The following is a 26,998-nucleotide window of genomic DNA, read 5'->3' as shown; positions in this document are numbered from 1 at the left end:
GTCCAAATGTCTCAATGTATTAAACAAATAATCCTCTAAATATACATATTCAGATTTAAAATGTATCAATAACAACATGTCAACCTCAACTATCCCTGAGTCAACAACTTTCTGAGTTTCATCTGCTTGTGATATTATTTTTTTTGGAACAAAGTCATCATCAATCTTGAGCACAGCAGCCTCCACTGTGACGTCTGAAGAGCTGGTGTTTCCGGCGGTGCCTGAACGCAACGCGCAGACAGATGTCGTCGGCCGTCCGCAGCAGGAGGAGCAGGAGGAGCAGAAGGAGAAATCTCAGCCCCTGAATGTGACTGACGGCTTCTCCCGACCTGGAAGTTTCCTCCGGACCGACATGTGCTCCTCCGGACCCCGGAGCCCCCCCGGTCTCAGCCCCCTGTCACTCTGAGAAACTTTCACACCTCCCTCCGCCCCCTGGAGGAGAAGCGGTCGCGCTCGCTCCGTGTTCCGGACTAAACTCCATCCCGGCTCGGCTCGGACCGGATCCAGCGGGATGTGAGGGTTTCCTTGGTTTTTGTTCAGCGAGGAGAAGAAGAAGAAGAACCCGGAGGAGTGAGTCCAAGTCCCCCGGAGGTGCGCTCGGGCCGAAGTTATGAAAATGACCGGAGCCACGGAAACTTCTTTCAAACTGGCTTTAAAGAAACCGCCCTCGCTGCGGAGCACAGAGGTAAACAAATCCATCGCTCATTAGCATCGCGCTGCTAACAGTAGCTAAAGCTGCCTGAACCCCTCTCAGCTGTCAGAGGAGGCTCATCAGATCAGTCAGACCGATGGGTTCATTAGGAGTGTGATCACAGGAGGAGTGACTCCTGCTCCTGGCTCAGTGTCCAGCTGTGTGAGAGGAGCAGGGAGCTGTCTGAGGAGAGGAGAAGAGGAGTCACAGAGAAATCACACAGGACGAGATGTATGTGAGGCTCAAACTGTGGTGCAGGGACCGTTCTGGGTCCTGGTCAGGGGTCCAGGGGTCCACGTTAAAGGGGAAGTTCACCCAAAGACCCATAATCTGCTGTAGGCCGATGGAGGGTGGGCGAAGTGCTTGACTCCACACAACACTTTTGGAGTTTAAGGGGTAAACAGCGTTGTGGCCAAATTCAGTACAATTAAAGTAAATGGTGACCACTTCTTCAAATGTTAGAAAACAACTGAAACAAAACACAACATGTCTCCAAACTCCTTGTGTGGTGTCGTCCAAGTGTCTGCAAGCCCTGACATTCAAATCCAACTTGAAAAGGCGTCATTTACACCATGTTTTAAGCCTAAATGTCCACTAACGGAATTAGCGATGCTAGTAGCTTGCACGTGTGAATGTGAAAATTGTTCCACAGGAGAATATCAGAGAACCTTTAGGCTAAATGATTTGAATTTGAACTTTGGGGCTTCCGGACACTTGGATGACGCCACAACAGTATGGAGGCATTTTACTTTGTTGGATTTTGGCTCCAAAAGTGTTTTGTGGACTCAAACACTTCCCCTACCCTCCATCGACATAGTGGTGAGAAGATTATGATTTTTCATTTTTCAGTGAACTATCCCTTTAAGAGTGTCTTGATCAGAAAGCTACAGAATCAAAGTAGAGCCCGATCAAGATGGATATTTTGGGGCCAATAAGGAGTCAAGAAATAAATAGATAAACAGTTTTTTTCTATATCACCGTGATGACCAAGAAATGTAATCCAGGCTTGATGTTTTACAATTTAACTACTGACTTTATTATAAAGACAAACAATCATTCACACACACTTAGGAATAATTGAGTCTCTGATTGACCTAAGCTGTAGCACCCGATGAAAACTCATCTAGACACAGGCCGACATCGGGATTCAAACCAGGAAGCTTCTTTCTATAAGGCTAAAACTGTAAACTCTGCACCACCTGTCCACTCTGTGCCTGTTTGGAATGGGCTGTTTCCTTGCATATTAGTGAAAGTGTAATTGTTAAAAAGGCTCATGTCAGTGGATATTCATCAGTAAACCCACGTTTTGGTCGTGCTCTAGTATGAAGTGAGGGGTTCAAGCCAGTGAATGACATGTTTTGGTCCATGTCGTGGTTAAACTCGGGAAAACCCTGTGACTGCAATGCATTCTGGGCCTGAAAAAACAGCCTTGGTAAACAAAACATAACGTCACTGCTTCCCGTCATAGGGCTTACGGCTAAGCCCAGGAGATAGTTTGTGTAAACTTGCATTTGAACGGGGCCAGTTCATTTTAATCACTGCTGCTTTCATATCCCGCCTTCTTCCTCTTCCTCCTCCTCCTTCTCCTCCTTCTCCTCCTCCTCCTCCTCCTCCTCCTCCTCCTCCTCCTCCTCCTCCTCCTCCTCCTCCTCCTCCTCCTCCTCCTCCTCCTCCTCCTCCTCCTCCACATGAAGCTGTGGAAACACAGCTGGCTTGTCACTGCTTCAGTTACACACTCTGCTCCCAAAAATAGCTCACACATACTCCCTTCCATGCTCAGCTGCGGGTTATAGTTTTTTAGTTTTTTTTTTTTTTTTAGGTGCAAGCACTTTTCAAGGCACTTTCAGAGTACAAAAAAAAGTTAGAACCCCCCCCCAGCTGGGCTTCATCTCTACAGCATTGAATGCTGCTTTTGAATGGACCTTTATATGACTGATCCCCTGTTTGTTTGTGGGAGCATGGCAGGGAGAAAGCCTCTTTCACACCTTCATAGAGGGCAGTTGTGCACGCTTGGATAAACCATAAATACTGTGTTTAATCCAAATATATGGCACAGTCACAGCACTAAGGCAGGTCTGTGAGTCACATGATGTTTAGTGCTTTGATTAAGTTTTAAACTAGTTGTTATTCTCTGGAATTTAGTTGAAAATGACTCTTAGGATTTTGTCCACTCCCTGATTCTTCTTCAGAAGTATTAGCAGCATGAATGTAGCAGAGGTGGAGATGAACAAGGTGAAATGTTTCCACGCAGTTATTCATGATTCATGAACATTAGCCATGAAAGTCTCACTAGGCTCAAGGTTGCTGACCATCACATATACACAGACAAGATGACTGAACCTCTCCCCCCTGACTCAAACAAACCTGCAGATGAACACGTCACCTGGCAGTCGCTCAATAAAATCTAAACTGAGTAACTCTTTTATCTCGAACAGAATAAGATGGTCAATGATTTATGAAGAATTTCCAACACTGGAAACTAGACAAAAATGAGACTGATACAAGTTTTATTAAGGTTACTTTCACACCTTGTTTGGTCTGGACCCTCTGACGTTTCAGTTTAGTTGTTTATTCCGAACATAAACAAATTAAATCAAGTTCGAAAGGTGAGTCAAAACTTAGTCAGACCAAAAGAGGTGGTTTTGGAAGGGTCAACCAAACCGTGGTTCGGATCATTTGCAGTGTGAAAATACTCCTTGGGATAGTTCGGACTTTCGGACCAATAACAGGCAGGTGAGACATCACTGAACATAGAAGAAGAAAAAGAAGTGAAAGCAACTGGAATGATCGTTTGCTGTCAACAATTAAGTTCTGCCACATCAACTTCTCTTTAGTTTGTCTAGTTGTGGTCTTTAGATACTTATATGAGTGCTGACTTTCGTCAAACTGATACTTGGGGACCAGTGGAAAGGAGCCTGAATGAGTCAGGTTGGGAACAGAAGTGAAATTGAAAAAGAAATAGTTCCACATTTTGTGAAATGTAGTTGATTGATTTTTTTTTAAGTTTGGGTTGTATACTTATAAAATGAGCTGGGTATTTACATGTAGCATGAGGTGATGGTACTCTGATTTTTATTTGAGAAAACAATATTAATTCATCTGATGGTTATATTGTTATTTAGAGGAGAAATAGTCAATTGTTAATCAAATTAATTGTTTAAATAATTAAATATAGTAAATCAAGAGGACTGATTAATATTTTAAGGAAACATTGGCTGGCTCATTAACTTCTCTTTCACACACTGTATGATAGTGAATTAATGAATGTTGAGGGGATAAAGTCTCCTTGTGCCCTTGGAAATTGCTATGGACATTTTGATATATATATAAAAAATTGCAGGCCTATTGAGAATGTTATTATAAAGCCAACTGTATAACTAAAGTGCAATTTAAGGTTTTGTTAAAATCAGGTGAATTGCTTTCTCACTCGTCCTTGATTGAGAGTATATCTAAGGGGAAACAGTCTAGTTAATTTCTTGGAAGGTACATTTTCAGACGAGCTGTAGATACGTCTGTCTACCGTCCAGATGTTTGGATTTCTGGGTAATCTCACTCTCCCACCGCAGGGTTTCTGCCCAGTCAACCGTTCCCAGCTTCTCTGGTTTTCCGTGCGGCGCTGCCCTCCATGCCTCACCTTTTCTTAGTGCTGTCCAGACGCTCCGGTGGTGACAGGAATACAAATCACGCCGGGTGATTTACGGCGGTTTTGGCGGCACGGCGTGCATATCGGACATTTATGGGAATACCAGCCATTGCAAAGCCGCCTGGGAGGAAACACAGGGTTAAGTGGTGACGTGTTGCTTTGTAAGTGAGCGGCTGAACTTCTGTGAGGAGAACAGAGCATGGGATGGAGGCCAGTGTGTGGTCGAAGGGATGTTCTAGTCCTGTATGCAAAGGGCCGTCATTCAAAAGAGGCTGTGTGTTTCAGCAGAAGTAACCAAAGAGGGTGGTTTCCTTCATGCTGACGCTGTTCACCAGCTTAGAGTGAAAGTATCAGACTTTTTAAAAATTAACTTTTTGCCAGTTGCCCTGGTTACAGGTTTACTTGGTGCCGGTTGCACAGACGGCACAGAAGGTGTCAGAGTTTTCTCGTTTATGTCCCTGCACAGCCCAAGTCCACATTTTCTTCTTTTCGAAAATTCTCTCAGCAGGATTTGCACTGAAAAAAAAGATGGTAAAATTAAAAATTCATGTTGTAGTATGGGACGAACAGATTAATTTGACAACTGTGTTTCCGTTTTCAAAAAGCGAGAAGTCATCCGGTGAAATAAAACCTCTGAAGCTTGAATGTGAAATTGAAACCTTTTGGCCTCAGGTTTGATTGGCTGCGCAAGGAAGAAGATGTAGGTCACTGAGGAACTGAGGGAATATATCAGGAATAAGTTGACCTGTATGTTTGCATGTTCAACTGCTTCCACTTCAGCATTACTTACCTGTCCCCAATGTTGCCCTGGGGGGGCGTCACAGTGTTGTTGATACAGAATACTTTAAATACTCTCCGCTGCAGTTTGTGACAGTGACAGTCCACACGCTGACAGAAGGGCCAGCCCTCCTCAGGAGTAGAGCCTGAAACTAGTCTTTATAAAACAGGTATTTTCATCCCTGGGGTCTGATTGGTCACAGAAACATTCCAGCTAATACGTACTGTATGTTACGTCTGAAGCTCTAGTTGTTTATCAGTTAATCAATTAGGTGTCTCTGCCGTAGAATAGTGTTTCTTGACATGAATTTTGTAGATGGTCATGTAGATGGGTTCATGGTTGATGGACTGTGTTTGGGTACAAAACCTTTTTACAGTTGAATGAAGACAAACGGCCGAGTGCAGGTTATCCACAGTGATCTGTGCTGGAATCATGGTTTCAGCTGAGCGGAATATAAAAGCTTTATTTGGTGTAGTTCTTGAGAACGCCATGAAAAGATGACAGCCTTAGTTTGGCTGTGTTGTACTTCCAGTTGAAATTGACACAGATACTAATTATATATTAAAATTATGTCATGTTTATTTTTCCATATCGGCCCTCCCTTATTTTGGGAACAAATTAAATATAATTTGCATATTATTGTTTGATTCCAGTCACAGAAATCATGTCACATATTTAGTACTCATGACTTGATGGAGAGCTTTTGAACAGTTGTAACATATAATGAATGCAAAGAAATGCAGCTGCGTTATCGAGTTTAAGACCTACACACGCTGCCTTAGTTTGTTCCATATTTAAATACTTTCCTTTGAATTTCTTGAGATGTGCGCAAACATGCAAGTTCATACACATCCAAGGCGAAAACCAGTTAGACAATATTGTCTTGACAGAGGCCCGAGGGCTCATCTTCAAAGTGTGTAGGAAAATAGCAGAGTGTCCTATTTAAAGGAGACTACAAAATTAGTCAATTGTGTGTCTCTACCTGTCTCTAGCATTGGTTGTATATAACCAAGGTTTCATTTTACACATAATGATAATTTTGAACTGGGCATTCAAAATATCTAGGTCTTGCAGGCTGACAATGACATTTTGATGCATCCAGATTTGTTTGGCTCACGTGTCCGTTAGATTAAGCATAACTGTATCATGATTGAAGTATATAATCCCTGCTTGCCATCAGCTGGGAAGGGTATCTCAAGATGGTTTACTTTCAGAGCTGGGCAACAATATTTTTTTAGGAATGACATCATCATGACATCACTATGAAGTTAATTTTTAACGTAATAATGCATCAACTTTTTCTACCTGTTACATAACAGACAGCTTTTTTAACCAATAACCAAACTTCAAATGATTCACCTGTCATCAAATGGTTTAACTTATTACTACATTATGAAATGGCCTAATTACATTATTAAAAAAATAAGCATTTCCTGTTTACACAACACATGCAGGGTATGCATCGCCCCACTTTTCATTCATGTGTCTTATGACATGTTTAAGGAAATCCGAATTATGTTGTGTTGTGATTTCTTCCTCCTCTGGATTACAAAATGAAGAAAAATGTTTGGTTTATGTTTCCTCTCAGTGTCTCACCTTGCTGTCGGACCTGTAGCTTAGGCAGCTGTTGATGTGAAACTCACACGGTGACACTTCCTGTCAGGTCGATACACTTTCCACCACATTACACAGCTGATAACAGAGTTGTGAGACAAACACGTCGGGGGAGTGAATCGCATGGGGGGGTCGGGAGTGGGACATTTCGAAGGCGGGATCATTTATTAGCAAATAAGAGCCTTCGTAAAAGAAGTGATAGGAGACAGAAACGGGCTTGTAGCCCTGAGAAAGAGAGCTGTTGCGACACAGGAAGAACGAGAGAGAGAGATGCTTTGGCTAGAGCCCAATCGAGTACATGACAGTAGGCTAAGATATGAGGGAACATGTTTGAGAAGGATATAGTGGCAGGTATTGAAAAGAGATGGCTGAGAAAGAGGTGAGAAGACGAATATATATGGGTGCTCCAACTGAGAAAATTGGATACAGCAACACTGAGTAGGAAGCTGGGCCAAGACGATGAGATGAGAGCACGGCAGAGGCAACTTCCAATCAAACGTGAGAGAGTTGGCAGGAGGCAGAAGTAACAGAGAGGGGGAGTGAGGTTGTACTTATTTTGTGAGGTGCAAGCGAGAGTTCGAGCGAAAGTTGGAAAACTACACAAGCCGGGTCTTATTACATGTCATTGTGTGTGTGTGTGTGTGTGTGTGTGTGTGTGTGTGTGTGTGTGTGTGTGTGTGTGTGTGTGTGTGTGTGTGTGTGTGTGTGTGTGTGTGTGTGTGTGTGTGTGTGTGTGTGTGTGTGTGTGTGTGTGTGTGTGTGTGTGTGTGTGTGTGTGTGTGTGTGTGTGTGTGTGTTTTATTGCAATACAGAGGAGGAAAATAATTTGAAACAGACCATAACTCACCATGCCTAGAAAAAGAGGGGAAACACGTTACTTTTTTCCTTCATAAAGAAAGTTATCGTTGATCTGAAGCCTTGTCCCATTTGTCAGAAGTAATGTGGACAAGGGGGAGCCAGCATTGCTTGGTGGAGCGTGCCACAGGTTTGCGGTTTGTATATTTGTTTGTGGTTATTGATGCTTGTACTAGAAATGTCAGTGACACAATGGGAAAGTGTCGAGCATGACTAATACAGAGAAGATGTTTAAACTGCAAACAGAAGAAGGGTAGAAGATTAAATATGACCCAGAAATTCGAAGTTTTAATAACACATCCATGTTTTTGACAGTTTGGCAGACACAGATTGATTTAGCTTTACACTGCTACAAAATTATGGAGCTCAGAAAAAGCATTACAACTGCCTCAGCAGAACCAGAGATATTGTCTTTTCAATTGCACACAGTCTTCATACTTTTTCCACCTGGGACCTACATTACCCACAATGCAACTCAACCACTGACAGATCGACAGGAGCAGGACACAGAGGTTCCACGCTCACATTTCTTTTCATTTCTCAGGTGATGCTTCATGACTAAAATAATCAGACTTCATGCAGCTCCCTCTGGAAACACAAGACAGTTGTGCCCTAAACCTGTAAACAGACTTTGAATTTTAAAGTTGGTGGAGTTCCTTTTTAAAAAGAAAATGCTGTCAGTCATGATTCTATAACTCTGGAAACATAACAGGCAACAGTTTCTTTTGTTTTCAACAATTGTAAAGAATGGCATTATATGCTCTTCTTGTTCAAATTTAACGTACCAGACATGTTTGCTTGCTTCTATTATATCGGCAAAGTCAGCGTGTGGATGAAAGTTGAGCCAGGCCCAACTTTTTTATTTTTCTCCCTCTTGCCAGCAGATCCCTGTGCAGCAGGATGTGCATTGTACTGAACCAGTGTGAAATGAGTGAGGAGGGTGTGATTTTTCATGCAGTGCTGAACATAGGGCTGTTTGAAGTGCTGTGGATTGGATGTTCAAACTCAGCTTCACGTCATAACGTTACATTTCTCAGAAACCTGAACTATTCATGACCGAAGAAGAATCATTCAAAGTGACCAAGTATTGTTTTAGTCATTTTTTAATACTCAAAAACTGAACTATGTTTCATCAGCACTGTTGGTTCCAAAAAAGTAAAGCCAAATCCACTTGATCGCCCCAAGGTGGTTGGTTGAAGTATAGCTTGCAAACCCCACTTCTCCATGTTAGCTGATAGGACGTTGACCAAACTAAAAAGTCAAAGCACACGATTAATGCATTTTGATCAGAAAGGATATCTTCCTTTTGTGTCTGATGCTATAAAATGGGAACCAATGTCAAGATTGAAAGCTGAGAACAAGTTGACCGTTTATATTGGTGAAACCTCGATAAAATTCCACTTCCAAGAAAACATCAAAAAATCTTTATTTTCACCTTGGACTTCCAACATATTTGGATATTGGCAGTTTTTGACCTAAAGCAGAGATACTGTATCTACACACGTCCTCACAGTGACACAGAGTTTTTAATTTTTCCAGTCAAGTTTCAATAAATCCAGTATGACGTATATGCAGCACAACCACACACACACCTAGTAGACACTCCCAAGCTCAAGACGCACGCCAGTACCAACATCAACACACATGAATTTGCCAACAGAGTGCAGGGTTGTGAGAGAGAGGCTGAAATTAAAAGGATACAGAGGCGCTTGTGTGTGAATCAGACACTGTGGAGGACAGTGTGTTTGTGGATTTGTTTGTGTTTGAATGGGTGAATAAACGCAGCCTTCCCCTGACCCAGGCCAGTGAAAGCTCTCGTTGTGGGGCCAATAAAGGCCACTCTTAACTCAAGTGAAGGGCCCCTGGACTGGCGCACAGACGATAAAAAACTGCAGTGACTCACGTTTTAGTGAGCAGGCTCTCTGTCGTCTCCGCTCTATGGTTTGTGGTTGTTGGTTTGAGAGATCTGTGACACCAGTTTCCCCCAGTTGTGTGTATTTCAGATGCCTGCTGAAGCCTGAGAAACAGCACAAGAGAAATGTGACACTATTTAAAAAACACGCTGTAACCGACTGAAAAGAACAGTCCCACGCTTCTTTGTGTTTGCCATTTGAAACGGTGAAGGCCGTCCACATGTTCTCCAGCTCTCGTGCTCAGCGTTACCCTCAGCCCATGTTTGCAATAGAGCTGATGTTTCTAAGTTGCATTGTTTGGCAGAATAGACTTGCTGTATATGGGATACCTAAAAGACAATATTGAATTAGAACAAATGTAATGATTATCTAAAAATTGGAAACTCATGAAAACCTGGCACTGATGTGAATGCCTCAGATGGAAAAGAGTTTCTGCAGTTCATGGTCAGATTAATGCTTATGTAGAACAGGAGGTTTTGGGATTTGATTTGTGTTTGGCGTTCTAGCAGCATTGCTCTATGAATGACTAAAATATCTTTAAAACTGTTGGATGGATAAGTGTTAACATTTTTTTTTTGTTTTCATTGATTTCTTTGACTATAATTCAATTATTTGTTTTTAGGTGAGGCTGTGATATTGCATCTGCTGCCACCAACAGGCAAACTACACGCAAAATAAATAAGTCCAAAATATTTGTTTCCAATATTTCTGTCATTTTAGTTTTGTCACACTGGAGTATTTTTGTGTTCATTACCTCTGCCAAGATTATCTGCATTTCTTTGTTTTTCTGTTAGTTAGCAGGATTACTGAAAAACTACTGGACGGATTATCACAGAAGTTGGTGGAAGTTCACTTTAATTTTTGGGATAAGTTTCTAATTATTAGATTATATAAAAAAAGGTGAGACATTAGGATTGACACCTGAAGTGGATGCTGCTTTTGATGAAGCTGGGTGTGTGGTGTGGACTTTGATAACCTGATCGCCACTGCACAGACTTTGGCTCCGAACAACATCCTGTATTGGAAATATATTTGTTTCATCTTTGTGCAATGGGAGGAAGTTGAGACACGTTGGCCGTCTATATACCAAACATGCCTAGCATTAGCATGATATCATTTTTTTTCAGGGCCTCCATCATCGCTGCAGACCAGGTCATTCTTAGCATTTGTTTAGACCAAATATGCGATGAGAAGACATTACCTTGGGCTCTGGAAACCTTTTTCCCCTAGCACCAAACCAGTTCAGATTTATGAATCATAAAATCCACCATTAGTTGCAGCGCCACTGACTTTGAGTCAGTTGTGTTTACTCAGTTAATCCTTTGCTTTAGCTGTAGCTCGTTAAACTGCCTTAATCGTGCTGTAACCCTCACAGTTGACATCACAGGTTTAATTTTCAGCTTATTAGTGAAATGGCACCACTTGAAATAACAAGTCTCTAATAGCCTGGCTTTCTAAAACCTGTTTTGTCCCTCGTTCACATAGTGGACCACAACAACAGCCAGGCTTTTGTCTCCCTGCGTATTGTTTGAATGTAAACACGTCAGCTTTTTCCTGTGGCTACGGCCAACCTCACAGCCCGGAAGCCCCAGGGTTCCCTGTGTGCATACATGTTTACCTACACATCAATGTGCTACTGTGTGTGTGTGTGCGTGGGGCTACATTTCACACTGGGCAGCTGGTGAACAGGCCGATATTGTCAGCTGATACCTGTCTTGTTTGTAGGGAATGCAGACTGATGCTACAGTTGGGCTCACCTTGCATGTTTTAGTCAGCCAATGACGGTGTTACCTTTTACTTTTTGATCTTCACCTATTCCCTGTCTAAGGCCCCTGGTTGGTGCATTTCTATAGAGGAACAGCATTAAGCAGGGAAACATAAGCAGTGTGAATCCCTGACAGCATTCCAGTGACCATGAAAGTAACTGAGCACATCTAAAGATTACATCCATTATATATTAATCTGTTTGATTATCAAATGTCCTGAAATTGTTTCTATTCCAGAGGGCACCAGAAGTCCTTCAGTCTTGTTTGGGTGTCTGTCTCTCAGAACAGAAATAGACCGAGAAGCAGCAGAACCTGTAGCCACTGTGTTCTCATTAAAGCACTTTTATGAGCTTCCAAACCTGGTCAGGAATGTGTGTGTGAGAAAAGGAAAGCAGCAGCTGCTTCCAGCTCTGTGTCTGTTTGTTAGAGAGCTGTAATGATTGTGTTTGAACTACATTCATGTCAAGATCTGAATGTTTGTCTGTAATGTAACAGTTTGTGGCTGGATGATTTATGGTTTCCCACTAAAAAGTACATTAGCACTTTAATTAGATTTACGACAGAGTCTATTACCATCCCCAAATTTCTGCTTTGGCTCTAATTGCCAGAAGAATCTTGTTCTTTCCAAGTCGACATCTTCTTTAGCGTCTTCTACGTGTGTGGAACATCTTTTTCATTCTGAGATATTTGTATTTACAGTTTCACTTCCTTCGTATCTTATAAAACATCCTCACTTCCTCCCTGTGAACTTTCTGGAGATGTTTCTATTGTATTCGCAGATGGGCTCACTTGCACTTTTTATTGCTGAGCTATCAGGAAGAGGTGTGGAAAAAGCCCCTCCAGAAAATGTCAGGAAGAATATCTTAACTTCAGTGCATTTCTGAAAGCAGCTTCTCAGACAATGGTTAGTTTTCTGGTATGTCAGACCTTTTCTTCAGGTCTCTTGCACAAATGCTGCCTTCGGCTGAGTCCAAAATGTCTTTGACTTCACCAAACTCACAGACTTGCAAACTTAACGGACACACTTAAGATGAAAAGTAGCTGTTTCAGTGTTACACATGTGGCTTCTTGCCCTTGCATGTTTTTGTCCTTCAGGATTTTGAATACTTTTCTTTGTTGCCACAGTAATAAAACATGTTCCCTGTGTGGCGAGGGTTCAGTAGAGCACAGGCAGTACGTAGGTTCCAAACACCGTAGGCTGTAAATCCCTCAGAGACCGGCCTGTAGTCAACAGCAGCAGCAGCATTCCTTACAGTAGCCAAGCAGTGCAGATACACAGGGGAAATGATCCGCTCCTAATTTAAACTTCGACCTGCCTCTTTGTTTTGCCGGTAAAAAAATCAACAACAAAAAAACAAGAGCGCTGCAAGGTTACTGCACGAGCTCCCTCCAGGGGTCTGAGCTGTTGACATTGACTTATGTGGTCTGTAGAGATGAGTCAGGACTTTGAAGACCAACGTTTAAAACTGCTCCTGTGTTTTTGTCCCTGTGACTGCATCATATCCACTGTGTGTGTGTGTGTGTGTGTGTGTGTGTGTGTGTGTGTGTGTGTGTGTGTGTGTGTGTGTGTGTGTGTGTGTGTGTGTGTGTGTGTGTGTGTGTGTGTGTGTGTGTGTGTGTGTGTGTGTGTGTGTGTGTAACTGGTCTGTGTGATGTAAAGTGGTTGTACACTCTAATACAATATTAAGTGATTTAGAAACTTGACTAATTCACATCTACCAATCAAAACTGATGTAGCTTTTTAAGAAGCTGTTTCCTGATTCCGTCCATTTCAGAAAGTTAACTGTGTCGGACAGTTCTGAGTTTTATTTATAAGCAGCCTCGAGACATAAAGAGTACCTGCCATAATATAGCTTGACCAGTCAATGTGAAACAAGCTACTTTGACATGGTTTGAGTCTTCTTGTTTCTGAAAGTGCTGCCTTTCACATGTTTTTCATGGAATAAGAATCTGTAGCCTTTTGTATATACTGTAGTATTTAAGTTCTTTAGCCCGAGGACAGATTCTGGCTCAGTTACTGTTTTTCTTGTATGTGGCTGCACATCATTAGCAGCCATGACCTGTTTCTGACCTTGAACCATCGTAAAAGAACAACTCTCCTCGGGTCTCACACACTGAACCTTTGTGAAGGCCAAGAAACCGTGTGTGTGCGTACGACCACAAAAAGCTTTTTTGAGCAGCAATCCTCAAATTTGGACAAATTCAAGATGTCATTTGTGTGGATTCATTTGAACACAAGTCAAATAGAGTAAAAGCATTAGCTTAGTTTACGGATGGGTCAATAGGACATGCAAAATAGGTCTAGCTGAATGTGAGCATCACCTCAGAAAGACTGTTATACTTTTGAATTCTAAATGGTCAAAAAATCTTTCTCACATTGCAAATAAAAAGTGACAGCTATAGCAGACACAGTACATTTACAAATCAGGATTTAGTGACCTGGGGGAAATGATAGAATAGGACAGCAGCAACTGCCCACCACAAAGTTCCCAGCATAAAATAAGTTTATATGTCCCAAACAAAAACGATATTCCATTGACCAGATCTCATCTTTTATTTTTTCTGTATGTTTCAACTTGGATTGTTGCTCATTTAGTTACAAATACTCCATTCAGTGCCATAGGGAAATTAAAGCCAGGTTTTTGAAGTCAAATAGGGTATTATAGCACAGGGTGCTCTGTGGTTGATCTTTGGTTAATCTGTGGCTGTTTGTTCCGAGTCTGCCAGTTTTTTTTAAATTCCACAAATGGTATCTGGTTCATCAAACACACCAAAGTATTCGTCTTTATGAATTCATCTGTCACGAGTGGATCCGGGAAGGATAACTGCCGACCCTAACTAGCTGCGGTTTTGACAGCGAGTATCAACTGTCTTGTCACGTCCATTTGAAGCTGGGCGGCTGCCAGCTGCCGCTATAGAGTGGGATCGAGTCTGGAGCGCTGACAGAAGCAGTGCTGTGGGAGGCCCCTTTGGCAAATCCCACTGTGGAAACACTGAGTCACTATCCACATCACAACACAAACCCCGGGCTGCTGAAGGTCGTCCATCGTCCGCTTCCCATTCAGCCCGCTACCCCAACACCTCCACACTTTCTAAACAAAACCAGGGGGCCGATGTTGTAGTACCATGTTACATTTTATTTAAAAAACTTTTTTTTTACAATGGAAAGAACATTTCAAACTGTGAATTAATGTTTTCCTTACTTTGAGTAATGAGAAAGTTGATTGGAAAACAGTCCATGAGAATATGGTCCTTTTTTTTCCCCTTGTGGATGTTGGATCATCTATTTAGTACAAACAATGCAACACATTGTTTGAGCACCTCTATGCAAGCAGCTATGATTTATTTTTGGCTACATTAGATGCTATCATAATATTTTGACTTATCTTTTTCCTGATTGAGTTGAATTATACTCCTTTCACTACCCATGTCTCACACGCAGCCTACCTACTATTTTGAGATTCAGAATAATTATTTTGCAGGTGGAACCAACTTTGTATGTGCAGTTAAAAAGTCATGGACATACAATGTTTGATACAAGGTCCTGTACTGACAACATTATTGTCTTGACTGACCAAACCAACTTAATTTATCTTTCTCATACGCAGTAGAAGAATGACATTGGGCTGGAAATAATAAAAAGGACTTTCTTCTGCTTAGTCATCACTGTGCTTTTTCACACAGTCACTCAGAATTAGATCTACAATTAAAATGCATTGAATGTCTGAGGACAGCTCTCATTTTTAAAATTACGTCCATCAGTACTTGCATGTTCCAGGAATATAAGCTTGAGGTGTAATTCGGTATTAAATCTACTAAAACCTAAGGTGTGTATGAAAAAAAATCTTTCTCAAACCTTTTTGCATTTTTTCTGAAACAGTCAACTAAAACCTTGTATTCCTGAAGACAGAACCCCGCCAGATAAATAAAAAGCATTTGAGAGCTTTAAACTTTTGGCTTTTATTGTTAATCATTGCCTTTGCCTTGTTGGCTGGAAATAAGCTTTTTTTTTTTTTTTTTAAATATTTAATTTTATATATTTTTTTATATTTGTTAAAGAACATTTGGTGCAAAAGCATTGATTTGCAACAAAAGCCAAATCTTTAGAATCTCAAATGCTTTCTTAAAGTTCATGTTTCTATCATCTTTAGAGGTGACAAAGACTTTAGTTTCTTTTGTTTGTCGAAATCCTCCTCCTCACTCGGTGAGCCTTGGCAGACACATTGAATTCTGTGTCTGAATCTTCTCAGCTGTTGTCCTTGTTGTTTGCATCAAGGCAGTTAATTGTCTGAAAGGACTGAAAAAAAAAAAGAAGACATTTCCAAAACTGCATTTCACCTCCCCAATATGGATTTCAGTGAATCACAAGGCATTTCATCTGTTGCTCGACTGAAAAACAAGGGCATTATATGAAATTCTCGTACAAATGGTAGATAAACGCATGTGTTGCATGATCCAGTCTTCATGTGTCGATGATGGTATCTGCAAGTCTGTGCAGTGACCAATCCTCCCATTAAATGCTCATGTAGCCTGTATGGAATTCAGGAGGATGCCCCTGGAGGCCGGCGCTGTGATTGAGCAACATACACTTAAACATGAAATAGTGCGGTGACTAATGTGGAGTATGGATGTAGTCCCCTGAGGCGTAAGTGGTTAGGTTTCCAAAGAGGTATGAGTAGTTCCAGTTTAGCCGGTCATGATAAAGTTCATGCACACACCGTCATGTTGGTTCAAGCAACACGCGACAGCAGAGGAAATACAGTCAGTTTGATTATCCACTATAATCTGCTGACTCACTCATTTTATGAATCACTCGTTCATTCATCCATCGATCAGCGGAAGGAGCAAAAGTAGCAAGGTTCCGTTGTTACACTCAACCAATCTTGAGTCAGTCTCAGCTGTCAATCATGACATTGGACCCTGTTTTTATAGCAATAACTGAGCAAATTAAACCAAACGTATCGGGTAGAGCTGAACCAAAACCGAAGTTTTAATTTATTTGTTTACTTAATGTAAATTCATGTTTTCACTAGAGTACGCTTTTCTTCCCTTCACTCCCTTCCTCACAAATTTGTTCACCTCACTGCTTTCGTCTGCAATATCACTTGACTTCCGTTCACTCACACAAAGCACTGGATCACACTCTGGGTGTCCTGTTTGCTTGTTGGGTCAACTCCTCTGCTGACGAGCCTGTGAAGAACGCACCGTGCTCACCTCTGGAATGCTGGGAATGTGACAGCGCGAATCCCCTGAACTTCCTGTCGGCCTTGCCAACTCGATTGTATGAAACAATGAATGAGGAATCCAAACATGGTGGCGTAGTCATGCCGAAGAAAAGCACAAGCTGGAACGGTTCACCCACTTAAATTATACTGTATTCTCATATGGCTCCTTGTGTCTTTTATATTTTATAGATCCCGTAGGTTCAAACTGAGATCATTTCAAGAGAAACTTGTTATAGCTTTAACAGCCATCTACTGTATGTAGAAAAACAACTCTGTGTGGCAGCAGTTGGTGAAATATGTGTGTATGTGTGGTGGGGTCTTTCAAGAAGTGTGTTGGGTGAGAGTTGTGAAAGGGAAGAGGTCAGAAGTTGAAAAGTTGCCTAAAGAAAAACTGAGATGGGTTTATTGAAAAACCTGCTTATCTTATTTTGGAGCTTTGCAGAAACATACGCTGCTTTGCTTAAGCTACACTGTTGGTCATGGGAGATCTTTTATTTCATGTGTTTGTTCATATGGCCGGGTTCAGTGGCCTATAGCTTTCAATATATATATTCACTCTGCCCCCACTTTGTGTGTGTGGAGGTACAATAAGAAGACAGCATTGGGCCTTGAGGGTTTTTTAGTAGACACAGTCGTGGAAAACAAACTCTGTGTTACTGTTTACTGCGACCAAAACCCTATAGTCCCCTTAAAGACGCACCAAATGTTGAACACTTAAAGATATCTGATCTTTTTTCATCTAGATCAATGCATTTTCCCCCTGGGAAATTGGTGTAAATTTCAAAAAATACCTTATCTCACAATGTTAAAGAAAGTGGAAAACAAATCCTGGATCCCAGATATGCACCAAAACTTCATGGGTTCTTCCCTGAGCCGTGCCGCATCCTTCCAAGTTTCATCATCATCAGTTCAGCAGTTGTTGTGTAACACAAACAGATAAACTAACAAACAGCAAAGAAAACATAACGTCCTTGGCAGGGGTAATAATTTTATAAATTGAAAAGTTAAATGGCATCATTTTCTGATTTGCTAGGTTGTAAACTGAAAATCTTTGGCATATGAACTATAGTTCTATAAAGGTGTAAATGCAGGCTTAGGGAATTTGTGGCAGGTGAATGCACTGTGAGGATAATTGTAATTTGCAGCTGTAACGAGCATCAAATTAGTATGATTTTATTGGCTGAGGTTTTGTCTCTCAGGCTGAATGACTACACGCTGCTGGTAACTCCTCCACTGTTGTTCTACCCTTGGACACAGTCGTGCATTAACCTACTCTCCTATCAGATCAAATCAAAGCCGTTTATTCCCTTCTTATCAGGCGGTTGTGCAGTTTGAACCACGGCAGACATATTTATGTAAGACCAGCATGTGCACATGTACATCCACGGGGCACTGAGGAGAAAAACTGGGCCACGTCACTCTCCTGCAACACTCAGTCGTCAAATTCCTGTAAATAATTAATTTATTCATAAGCAGATTTGCAAACGATGCAAATGTCTCTCCTTATATCACCATGCCGTTTCAGACAGGGCCTCTCTGTGTGGAGTTCACATGTTCTCACCGTGTCTATGTGGGTTTTCACCGGGCACTTCGGCTTCCACAGTCCATTGACAGTTTGGGGTTACGTTGATTGAACGTGAATGTGAGTGTGAATGGTTGTTGATCTTTGTATGTTGTCCCCTCAAAGCACAAGTGGTGTAGTTGATGGATGGTTGGATGTATAGCTAAGAAAATTTGGCACATTCTCCGATTCACTACTTATAATAGAACAAATTCAAAATCAAAGCTGATTCCCACCGTTTTCCTGTCATGTGATCCCCACTAATTCCTCTGACAGTGTTTTTCCTGGATGCCACGACAAACGGAGCAGAGGTCATGTGACTCTGTCTTCTTCCAATTTGCAGGTCCACCAGGTATCCAACCAGTCCAGGGTATTGATGAGGCTCAGATTAGCCTCAATGCCGTGGTGCACAGTGTGTGTAGTGGAAGGTTGCAGGGTGGGGGGTGCTTCATTAGGAGAAGGTCTGTTGACTCAGCACCAGTGAGCAGACAGCGCTGTTAAGTAGACACACGTCAGACGCACAAATGGAGACGGATTGATGCCCCCCCCCATGGAAACGACTTGCACTCACACACATCCTTTGAGGCGATTAAAGTGACGTTAGGCTTTAGTGATGTCAGTGATCGCAGTACGTGCCATTAACAAAAAAATGTGATGACGATGCACGGCGGTATCTGACGCTGTAACGGGTGTTCGTGCTTGTTTGTTTTTCTGTGGACGTTTTGCAACATGGCATACTTTCTCAAAAAATGCTGTTCTGCCTGTTTTCACATGAAATTAACTCAATCATTTACATTGGTTCCACTGACTTTTCTTACAACCTTTCAGTGCCAAATCGTATGTCTATGAATTTTCCTGAAAGCAGATTTTATGCAGAGACTAAAAATTAAATGAAAAGTGAATTAGCTGGATTAGCTGGATTCTTCTGTAGCTGGTGAGCTTCCACTGTTGTTATTCAACGTGACACACTGTGTTTTTTTTCCATGCAAATGTATGAAAACCGAATGTGCATCTTAGCCAATGATCTCATCGTCATGTCCAGAGTGGTTGGGATTGTCAGGGAGGAACATCCAGAAGAAACAGACTTGGATAAGGACGTTCATCTCATTGTGATTAAGTCTTGTTACAATTATTTATTCATGTAGCTTTTGTTCCTAAAAAGTCATTTTGATAACTTTTTAATTCTACTCTATGCACTTTATCACTCCTTCCCGCAGCTATGAAAGTTATTTTAGTTTAGAATTTGTATTTTCCTGGTCTCTACGGCTTAACTTCTCACAATCTGCACTAAATCCCTCATCAGCCTCTATGCCCCCCCCGCCCCCCCTCCACCCGCAACTTAAATGGTGGCTTTTACGTCCCACTCTCCATTTACAGGAAACCTTTTAAGGATTATTGCAGTTTTTTTTCATTCAGCCAAGAATAATGAAGCACACATATGAATGTGATTTCTTCAGTGCTAGCAGTGGTTACATTTCGCTGATGTTTGCACTGCTCACTACCAAAGAAACCACGCGGCCCAGGTTCACCTGGTTCGTACATGACCCGGGGGGGCATCAGCAACATGTGAGACTCACAAGAACAAAACAAAACAAAAGCTGGATTAATCTTTCATTCCCACAGGTTAGCTAAAACTAACAAGGTCCTGTTCAAGACGCTTTGTGCTTTTTTCTTTTTGTCTTATACCGTCCTGTGTGCACACCCCAGAGCAGTTTTAAAGCAGAGTGCTACGCTGCTTGGCTGTTTTTGATTTATGGCACTGCAGCAGGAGTGTGAGAAACGGAGCAGAGCTGCCTGTCTGAACATATTGGTGAAAGAGATCAGCTATCTGTTCCATATCTTGGCCATCTCCAGCGCCTGTGGCTTCAAGGCCACGGCCAAGTGGGGGCATGCATCAGTTACTTTAATTTGAGCCCTGCAGAGAAGCGGAGCTGTCCTATTCGTCTACATGCTTCTTCATGTTTGTGTTTGCACATTTCGGTTTGTGTGCCTGCCTGAACTCGGCAGCCCACCCTCAGTCTTTATCTGTCAGCTGAGCTCTATCTGGCAGGAACCTGCAGCGTTCAGCTCGGCACTGTGTGTTCATTCTCCAACATCAGCTCCTTTCGATAGAGGTAAACTCTCTCTGCCTTCTGTGCCCCCCCCCCCCAGCTGAGACCGAGAGAGGTAATGAGGGAGAAGTTAGAGGCAGAGGCATGAACGACAAATGAGTTTAAAACCGCGGGTGATGAAAAGCTCTGTAGTGTCGAACTTTCAGAAGTTACAGCCGGAATAATAAAAATGAACCATGGCATAATGCGAACAGCTCAGTAAATGAGAGCTTGTAACAAAGGTGCAGGCTGCTCTGGGGAGATGATGAATGAGTGCAGAGCGAGGCGGTAATGAGAGGGAGCAGGAGGGCGTGGAAAACTCCTAAGAAACTGTTTAAGATGTGTTTGAAATCCGGCAGCTAGTTTTGGACGGGAAGTACAGTGTAATTAGTACAGATGTTTCAAATTATGAAAGTCTTTTATATTTATGGAACATAGGCCGTCATAAAATCAATATAATTTAATTTCCCTCTGTGTCAAAATCCAATATGAGGCTGATATTGATGATGGGCTGCATCATTGTGACTTTGTCTAGTAGTGATATAGATTTTCTTCATCAATAAAACATTTGGAGAAAAGTTTTTTCGCTCTTAGCATTTATCCAAAACAACAAAATCGTTGAATGAGACGCATTGAGGGTGTTGCCCCTCACCTCAATCAATCTACATTTGAAATGTACAATGCAATGCAAAAACAAAAATAAAAGTATAAAATTGCAAATAAATAACACTGTGATGCCTCCTCTCCTCGCTACCAGGGAAAGTTCATTCTAGAAAGCAAAAAAAAGTCCCGTGCCTGCTTCATTCATTTCAACAAAAATAAACTTCAGCTAAGATCAGATTTTCCATTTCTGTGTGTGGCAGTGTTTTTGTGCGTCTGTGAGTGTGTGTGTGTGTGGCTGTTTGGTTTGGCGGGTAGAGAGATGGCAGCTGGTGTGGTGCTTTTTGGGCCAGACTGGCTCTTCAGACCTCCTCAAGTAGGAGTGAAGGGGGAGCGGATGTTCCCAGTACTAAGTCTGGAATGAAGTGGTACAAATTTGCACTGCTGCACAATTTGCATCCTTCCCAAGTGGAGGTGATTTTCCCTGAAAAATGTCTTTCTTAAATATTTCCATCTAACCAAGATCTATTTGTCGTATATACTGTTATTCCACATACTGTCAGTTTAGACTCACATATACTGCAATTGTCCTGATCATATCATGTATCATATACAAGCCTGACTCATTGAAGTTTTTTCTCTGGTCCCGACTGACGCCTCCCCCCTAACCCTGACGCGCTCACTCCCTCCTCCCGGCTTTTTCCATAACCGCTCCACCACCGGCACCAGGACTGTCGTCACTGCACTTTTTTTATGAACCCTCGTTTTCACAGTGCAGGAACTCTCAGGATCAGGGACTTGCACTGTTTTTGTGTCCAGCTTGCTTTAAATGATTTTCCCTAAGTTATCCTGGGGAAAAAAGTATTTTTGTACGAACTGTTTCAAGCCCCGCCTCTCCGACCTGGTCCTGCTCCTGAAAATAGTTCCTTTGTCAAGCAGAGCTGTGAGCAATGAGCAGGGGATTTATGAGCTAAGTGCTGCTAGTGTACTTGAAACCGCACACTGATGCTGACAGTGATAAGGCCGCAGTGCACACGGGAGCAGAGCTTTGTCAGCAAGGCCTCTGTTACGTGTGGGTCGTGATCCAGTCTGGAGTTTTGATACCCAGGGATCATAGCTGGTGCTGTAAAGACCCTGTGGTTTAAACCATTAAGGCTCTGTAGGAATATTAATGTCATATTGTGCTTCATGTTTAGCTTTCACTTGAGCCTCTTAAGCATCTAGTAAGGAGATTATACGGCTACGTACACATTGAGCAGTGAATAAGAGTGTATTTGTCTCTCCTTGGGTATTTTACTTCACTCAAAGATTACAACGTTTCCTCAAGATTAAATATATATCTTTCACTGTGTAAATAAGAGGAATTATAGCTGCTCTAATCACCATAATATAATCAATGAAATCATCCGAGGTTTGGCTTTGATCAGCAAATATCTCATAACATCATGTTCTTAATTTACAGCCAGATGTCAGCACATAATAAGATTTACAGGCCGCACGATTCTTCGCTCTCACCACTCAGAAGCCGAGATTTCCAACTCATCCAACGTTTACTTCATGCTATGTTATATGGAACTTGTGGTTCGCTCATCACAACTTTGCTTTAGGCAGTAATCCCCTCTGCCCACACGCACGCTGAGGTTTACGGTGCAGTAGAGAGCGTTCGTGATGAATCCCCTTCTCATGCAACCTCCAACAATCTGACGTTTCTGCTGAGGCCTGTCTGCAGTCCCAGCTTCCATGTCTGATGATAAACAGAGCCTCTCCATTCGGTGCATGTGTGTGTAACGGTGGCTCAGAGAAGAAGTGGCCTGTTTCGTAAAGAATCGCTCGATCTAATATCGTCTATTCGAATCATCCTGGGTTCTCGTCCATATAGATGGACATTTACAATCTGCATTAGGGTTGTATAAGATTCAAAAGTTTATTATAATCTTCTTTGTTGTACTGTAGCTTTGCAGTCTATAGAGAGCCAACTTCAGATTCAAACTTTTTTAAAGGATTTTGTTATTAAAGGGTGAAATCATTTGCATGTTGTATTACTGTTGCTCATTGAAAGAACACACACATTTTTCTTGGGGATATGAACAAAGGGGCGTTGCCAGATCACTGAGTTGAAGGATTCATGGATCTTGATGATAGGAAATCAGGTATATATTTAGGAGAGTGATATCTATAAGTGTATGTGCTGAACGCTCTATTGACGGCTATCCTAGTTCATTTTGTGTATTTGTTAAAAATTCCAAGATATAATGTTTTTCAGACTTTTCCTGGACGTTAAGATATACACATACATTGTGAATATACTGTACGCTAAAGCATTTTGGTGCCAGGCTTTTCTGCTTGTTATCCTATAGCCCAGCACAATGTTGACACAGAGGCTTAAGCAGTCAGTATAGTCTATGTAATGTAAATGTTAAAGGCCGGCTATGCAGGCAGGATGTTAGCCAAGCTGTTTGTTCTGCCGGCTTGAATGGTCGCGTTGTATCGTCTGTCTACAATATCGTCTCTGTGTCGGTGAAACGCCGACCGGCATACTGTACATTCTGGTGGAGGTGGGTGTGGGACGAGGGCTGACTGAACTCCGAACAAAGGCGGACTCAGCAGGAGACGAGCCCTGGTTCCTCCTGAAGAGACTCAGTCCCATTTTTATAAACAATACTTTAGTGGAGGAAGTTTGAACTTTTGGGTTGAGATCTTTTTTTATTCCTTTACCTGAAATTTAAAAAGCAGAGTGTCGAGAGTTGGACTTGCAGTATTTGCACAACAGTAGCCTGCTCATTCCTTACTCATGTAGGAGTGCCGCAGCATATCAAGAAGTGTGTGTGTGTGTGTGTGTGTGTGTGTGTGTTACAATAGGCTTTCTCCTGAAAGGAAAGGGAGAAATGTGGTGGGTGGGACAACCGCCTGTGTGCTGCTACAACTTGCTTCTGTCTGACTCCTGTGCTGCAGCAGCTTGTTATGTATGAGTAACAGGCATTTTTTTTTTACAAGCCAAATGTCAAAATGTCAGAATCCTGCCCTGGCTGAGGAGTTCTAGAAACAAACATGCTACTAAAATGGACAAAATGGCTCACAAGAAGAGAATGGTCAGAGTTGTGATCTGTGATGGTTCTCATGGGAGCACCAACAAAGGCAGCCAACTGGTTTTGCATCCTGTTTCTTCCACAGTTTTGTCACTGTAGTACTTATTTATTGACGGCCGTTTTCAATTTGGTTTTGGTGTCATTATAGTAAACAATGGAAATGTGTCAGTATAAATGTACATTATCTGTTCCACATGGTCTCATTGAACATAGAGAGTGATGTTTCTGCCAGTAGGTGGCAGCAGCACCGTGGCTACCTATACTCACACATGAGCCGCCTGACCACACACACACACACACACACACACACCAGACACAAGCATAGCGAACCCAGTGCACCGCTGATCAGCTCGGTGCATCAGCCTCATTTGTCTCACTTTTACTTTGACAGCCACACTATTAAACATTTCTGCAGCCAGTAGCAAACCATGTGTCATCAAAAGACTCGACTTTTTAACAAAACGAATGATTTTCTCTCTTGACCGACAAACTCCGTTTGATTCTGTGAACCTACATGTCAAATAAATGCAACATCAGTACCTGGTTTAATGGTATCAATCACACATCTCACTTGCAACCAGTACAACTACAGACTTTTAACAATGAGCTAGATACTGAGAAACATTCAGCTGTTGAAGATTTTAAGTATCCTACATTTTAACTATAAACTGAAACACTGACCAAATTTAATGAATTAACCTACAAACGCATCCTCAAGAAGTAAACTAAAAGCCTCAGCTGGTGATGAGTTAGATTGGATGAATGGATCTCTCCTGAGGATACAAACCTCTTAATCACGGCCGGGGTCATCACGAGCCTCCAGGGAGGTCAGGTCAAAGGTCGCTCGCTCGCTGCCCTGCCCTGGGAGGACCGGACAATGAGACAACAGTGTATGGGACACAGGCTTGAGGTTAATGACATGAAATACGTGGCTTTGATAGTAATACGTGGAAATTGAGTGGGTTTGGACATGGATAGGATTTGAGATACTGTTAGAAAAGCTTCTAAACCTTGTCCAAAGCGACTTACATTTTTAGTACACTCAACATTTTATGAGGGGCCATTTAGGGGTTCAGTATCTTGCCAAGGACACTTCGGCATGCAGATGGGGAAGAGTGGGGATTGAACCGGCAACCTTCTGGTTGGAGAAAGCCCACTCTACCCCCTAGGCCACTTCGTCCCAAACTCAAGTCTGGGGCATATTGCACAATCAAAATGTTGTAGTTATTGTGGATTGAGGGCGGGGCCAAGACTACGTCAAAATATAAGGATCAGCTCATTTGCATAGGCAACCCGACACCCGACCCCGGCCTCCACGCCCTCAGTTAACATCGATACAGAGTCTGCACTGAGAAAAAGATTCATGTGGCCGGTGTCATGATCCAGTTACCGTCCTCTCTCTCAGTGAAACTACAGATTGAAGCTGCAAAGCAGTGGTTCACTCCCCTGACATCCTACTATCTGTCTGTCCCGGCCTATTGATGACCTGCTTTACTCAATCAATAAATGAAATAGGGACAGTTGGCTTCATGGGTGAGTTTGGTAGTAGAGTAATCACTATGCGCTTTGTTTAAAGGTCATGCTGGCACATTTGTAAATCCATATATATCTGGTGTTACTGTTGTTTTATATTCCTTTTCTACACATCAGTGAAACAATAGTAGAAAAGTAAAGTGAATTCACCCGACCAGTCTGATGAGCCAAGGAAATGAGCAAAATCAGCATTCAGTCAAACTCTGCTCTGCTCAGTGAGTTTGCTGCAACACCCAATTTCCAGAGTTCTAACATAAACAAATGAGGTGAGACAAGGTGCAGCTTTACAAACCCAAACCCTAACCTGACTAGTTTTCATCCATATGTTTGGGTTTTTAGTCTGTTGCACTGAAATAAAATAAGCAATTTGAAGATATCATCTGAGAAATTGTCAAATTGTTCTTCTTACCATTTTCTGAAAATGTACACACTAATAAATTGAAATGATAATCAATGTCGTATTAGACAATGACATTGGATACAAGCCCCCCATACATTATAGCATTGATCTGTCCAAGATATCGTCCAACATATTGTACCTGTTAAGGTTTGTTTAGTTTCAAATTCTTAAAATCCATTCTTTCACCTACTTTGGAATTATTTCTGATTATGGATTTTTGTTTGTTTTGTTTTAGTCTTGTAAACCTTTGGCTTTAAAAGTTGATCATCTACACTCTCCTCCTCAACGGGTTGCACCTCACTTTTTTTGTAAGTTGTATAATGGCACCACAATCAGAAAAAAATCCTGCTCATACATGCACCATCTTAACTCAGATTTAGGTGATAACAGAGAAACCTTCCATCCTAAATATGTAGCTCTTTGCTTGTCTTATGATGGTTGGTTTGTCACAGGCCAAAAGACTAAAATATTTCCACATAGTTGCCACTTGATACAGAAGGACTCTTGTGAAATAAGGCTTTCGGTATTGCTGCTGTACGGTAATGTAGCCCAGGAAGACACTAAGAAGTATTGGGGGGGCGGGTATTGGGGCTGTCTGCTCTTATCTGATCCACCGCACTCGCCTCAGGCTTGCAGGCACATAAGACACATGCATGCTCAGCAACATGACAGGAGCGCTTACTGGAGCAGTTTGTATAGCTCAATAACCCAGTTAACTGTGATTTGATGTCAATACAGTTCCACCTCCTCGCCTCTGTGAACCTTGCCTGTCCGTGCTGCCCGCTCTGCCTCGGGATCAGTAAATGGAGGTTGCAGCTCTTCTCTGGCCAGGTTGAGCTCTTGGCCCTTCAGCGATGAACTCTTATTCTAATGAGAGCCCTGTGTTCAGTGTCATTCACGGTGCAGGAGGAACTAAGATTCCGATTTTTGTCATCGGGAAAAACCCTCGTATACTGAATCCTGTTTGCAGCTGAGGGAAACCATAACAAACTTGACAAAATTCCAACTTGTTAGTCACAGTTCATTCAAATAAGAATCAGCATGGGAACTAGACTCTCTAAATAAGGCTTTTACATTTCTTTCTAACATCATCAACGAGTTATCCGGTAGCAGCGATTTAACGATAGCAACCTGCAAAACAGGACTTCCACTTAATCTCTCATCTCCAATGTTTTATCTCTTGTTTCTGTTTTCACTCTTTGTATTTTTCTTTGTCTGACTGCTCTCTGTTCACGCCCACTCT

At 42.0% G+C, this 26,998-nt stretch overlaps 1 protein-coding gene across 1 annotated transcript in view; it reads left to right on the top strand.

Moving 5' to 3' along the window:
* Positions 1-270: 270 nt before the first annotated feature.
* Positions 271-26,998, top strand: part of rapgef6 (Rap guanine nucleotide exchange factor (GEF) 6) — a gene marked incomplete in the record, with an annotated part of 127,389 nt that continues 100,661 nt past the window's right edge. The window contains 1 exon segment of the mRNA XM_061085217.1: positions 271-685. Within this exon segment, the coding sequence (XP_060941200.1) occupies positions 611-685 (75 nt within the window).

This window comes from Limanda limanda, chromosome 14 (genome assembly GCF_963576545.1).
Source record: "Limanda limanda chromosome 14, fLimLim1.1, whole genome shotgun sequence".
NCBI classification, from domain to species: domain Eukaryota; kingdom Metazoa; phylum Chordata; class Actinopteri; order Pleuronectiformes; family Pleuronectidae; genus Limanda; species Limanda limanda.
Note: the sequence above shows the minus strand (reverse complement) of the source record. Positions and strands in the feature narration are given on the sequence as shown.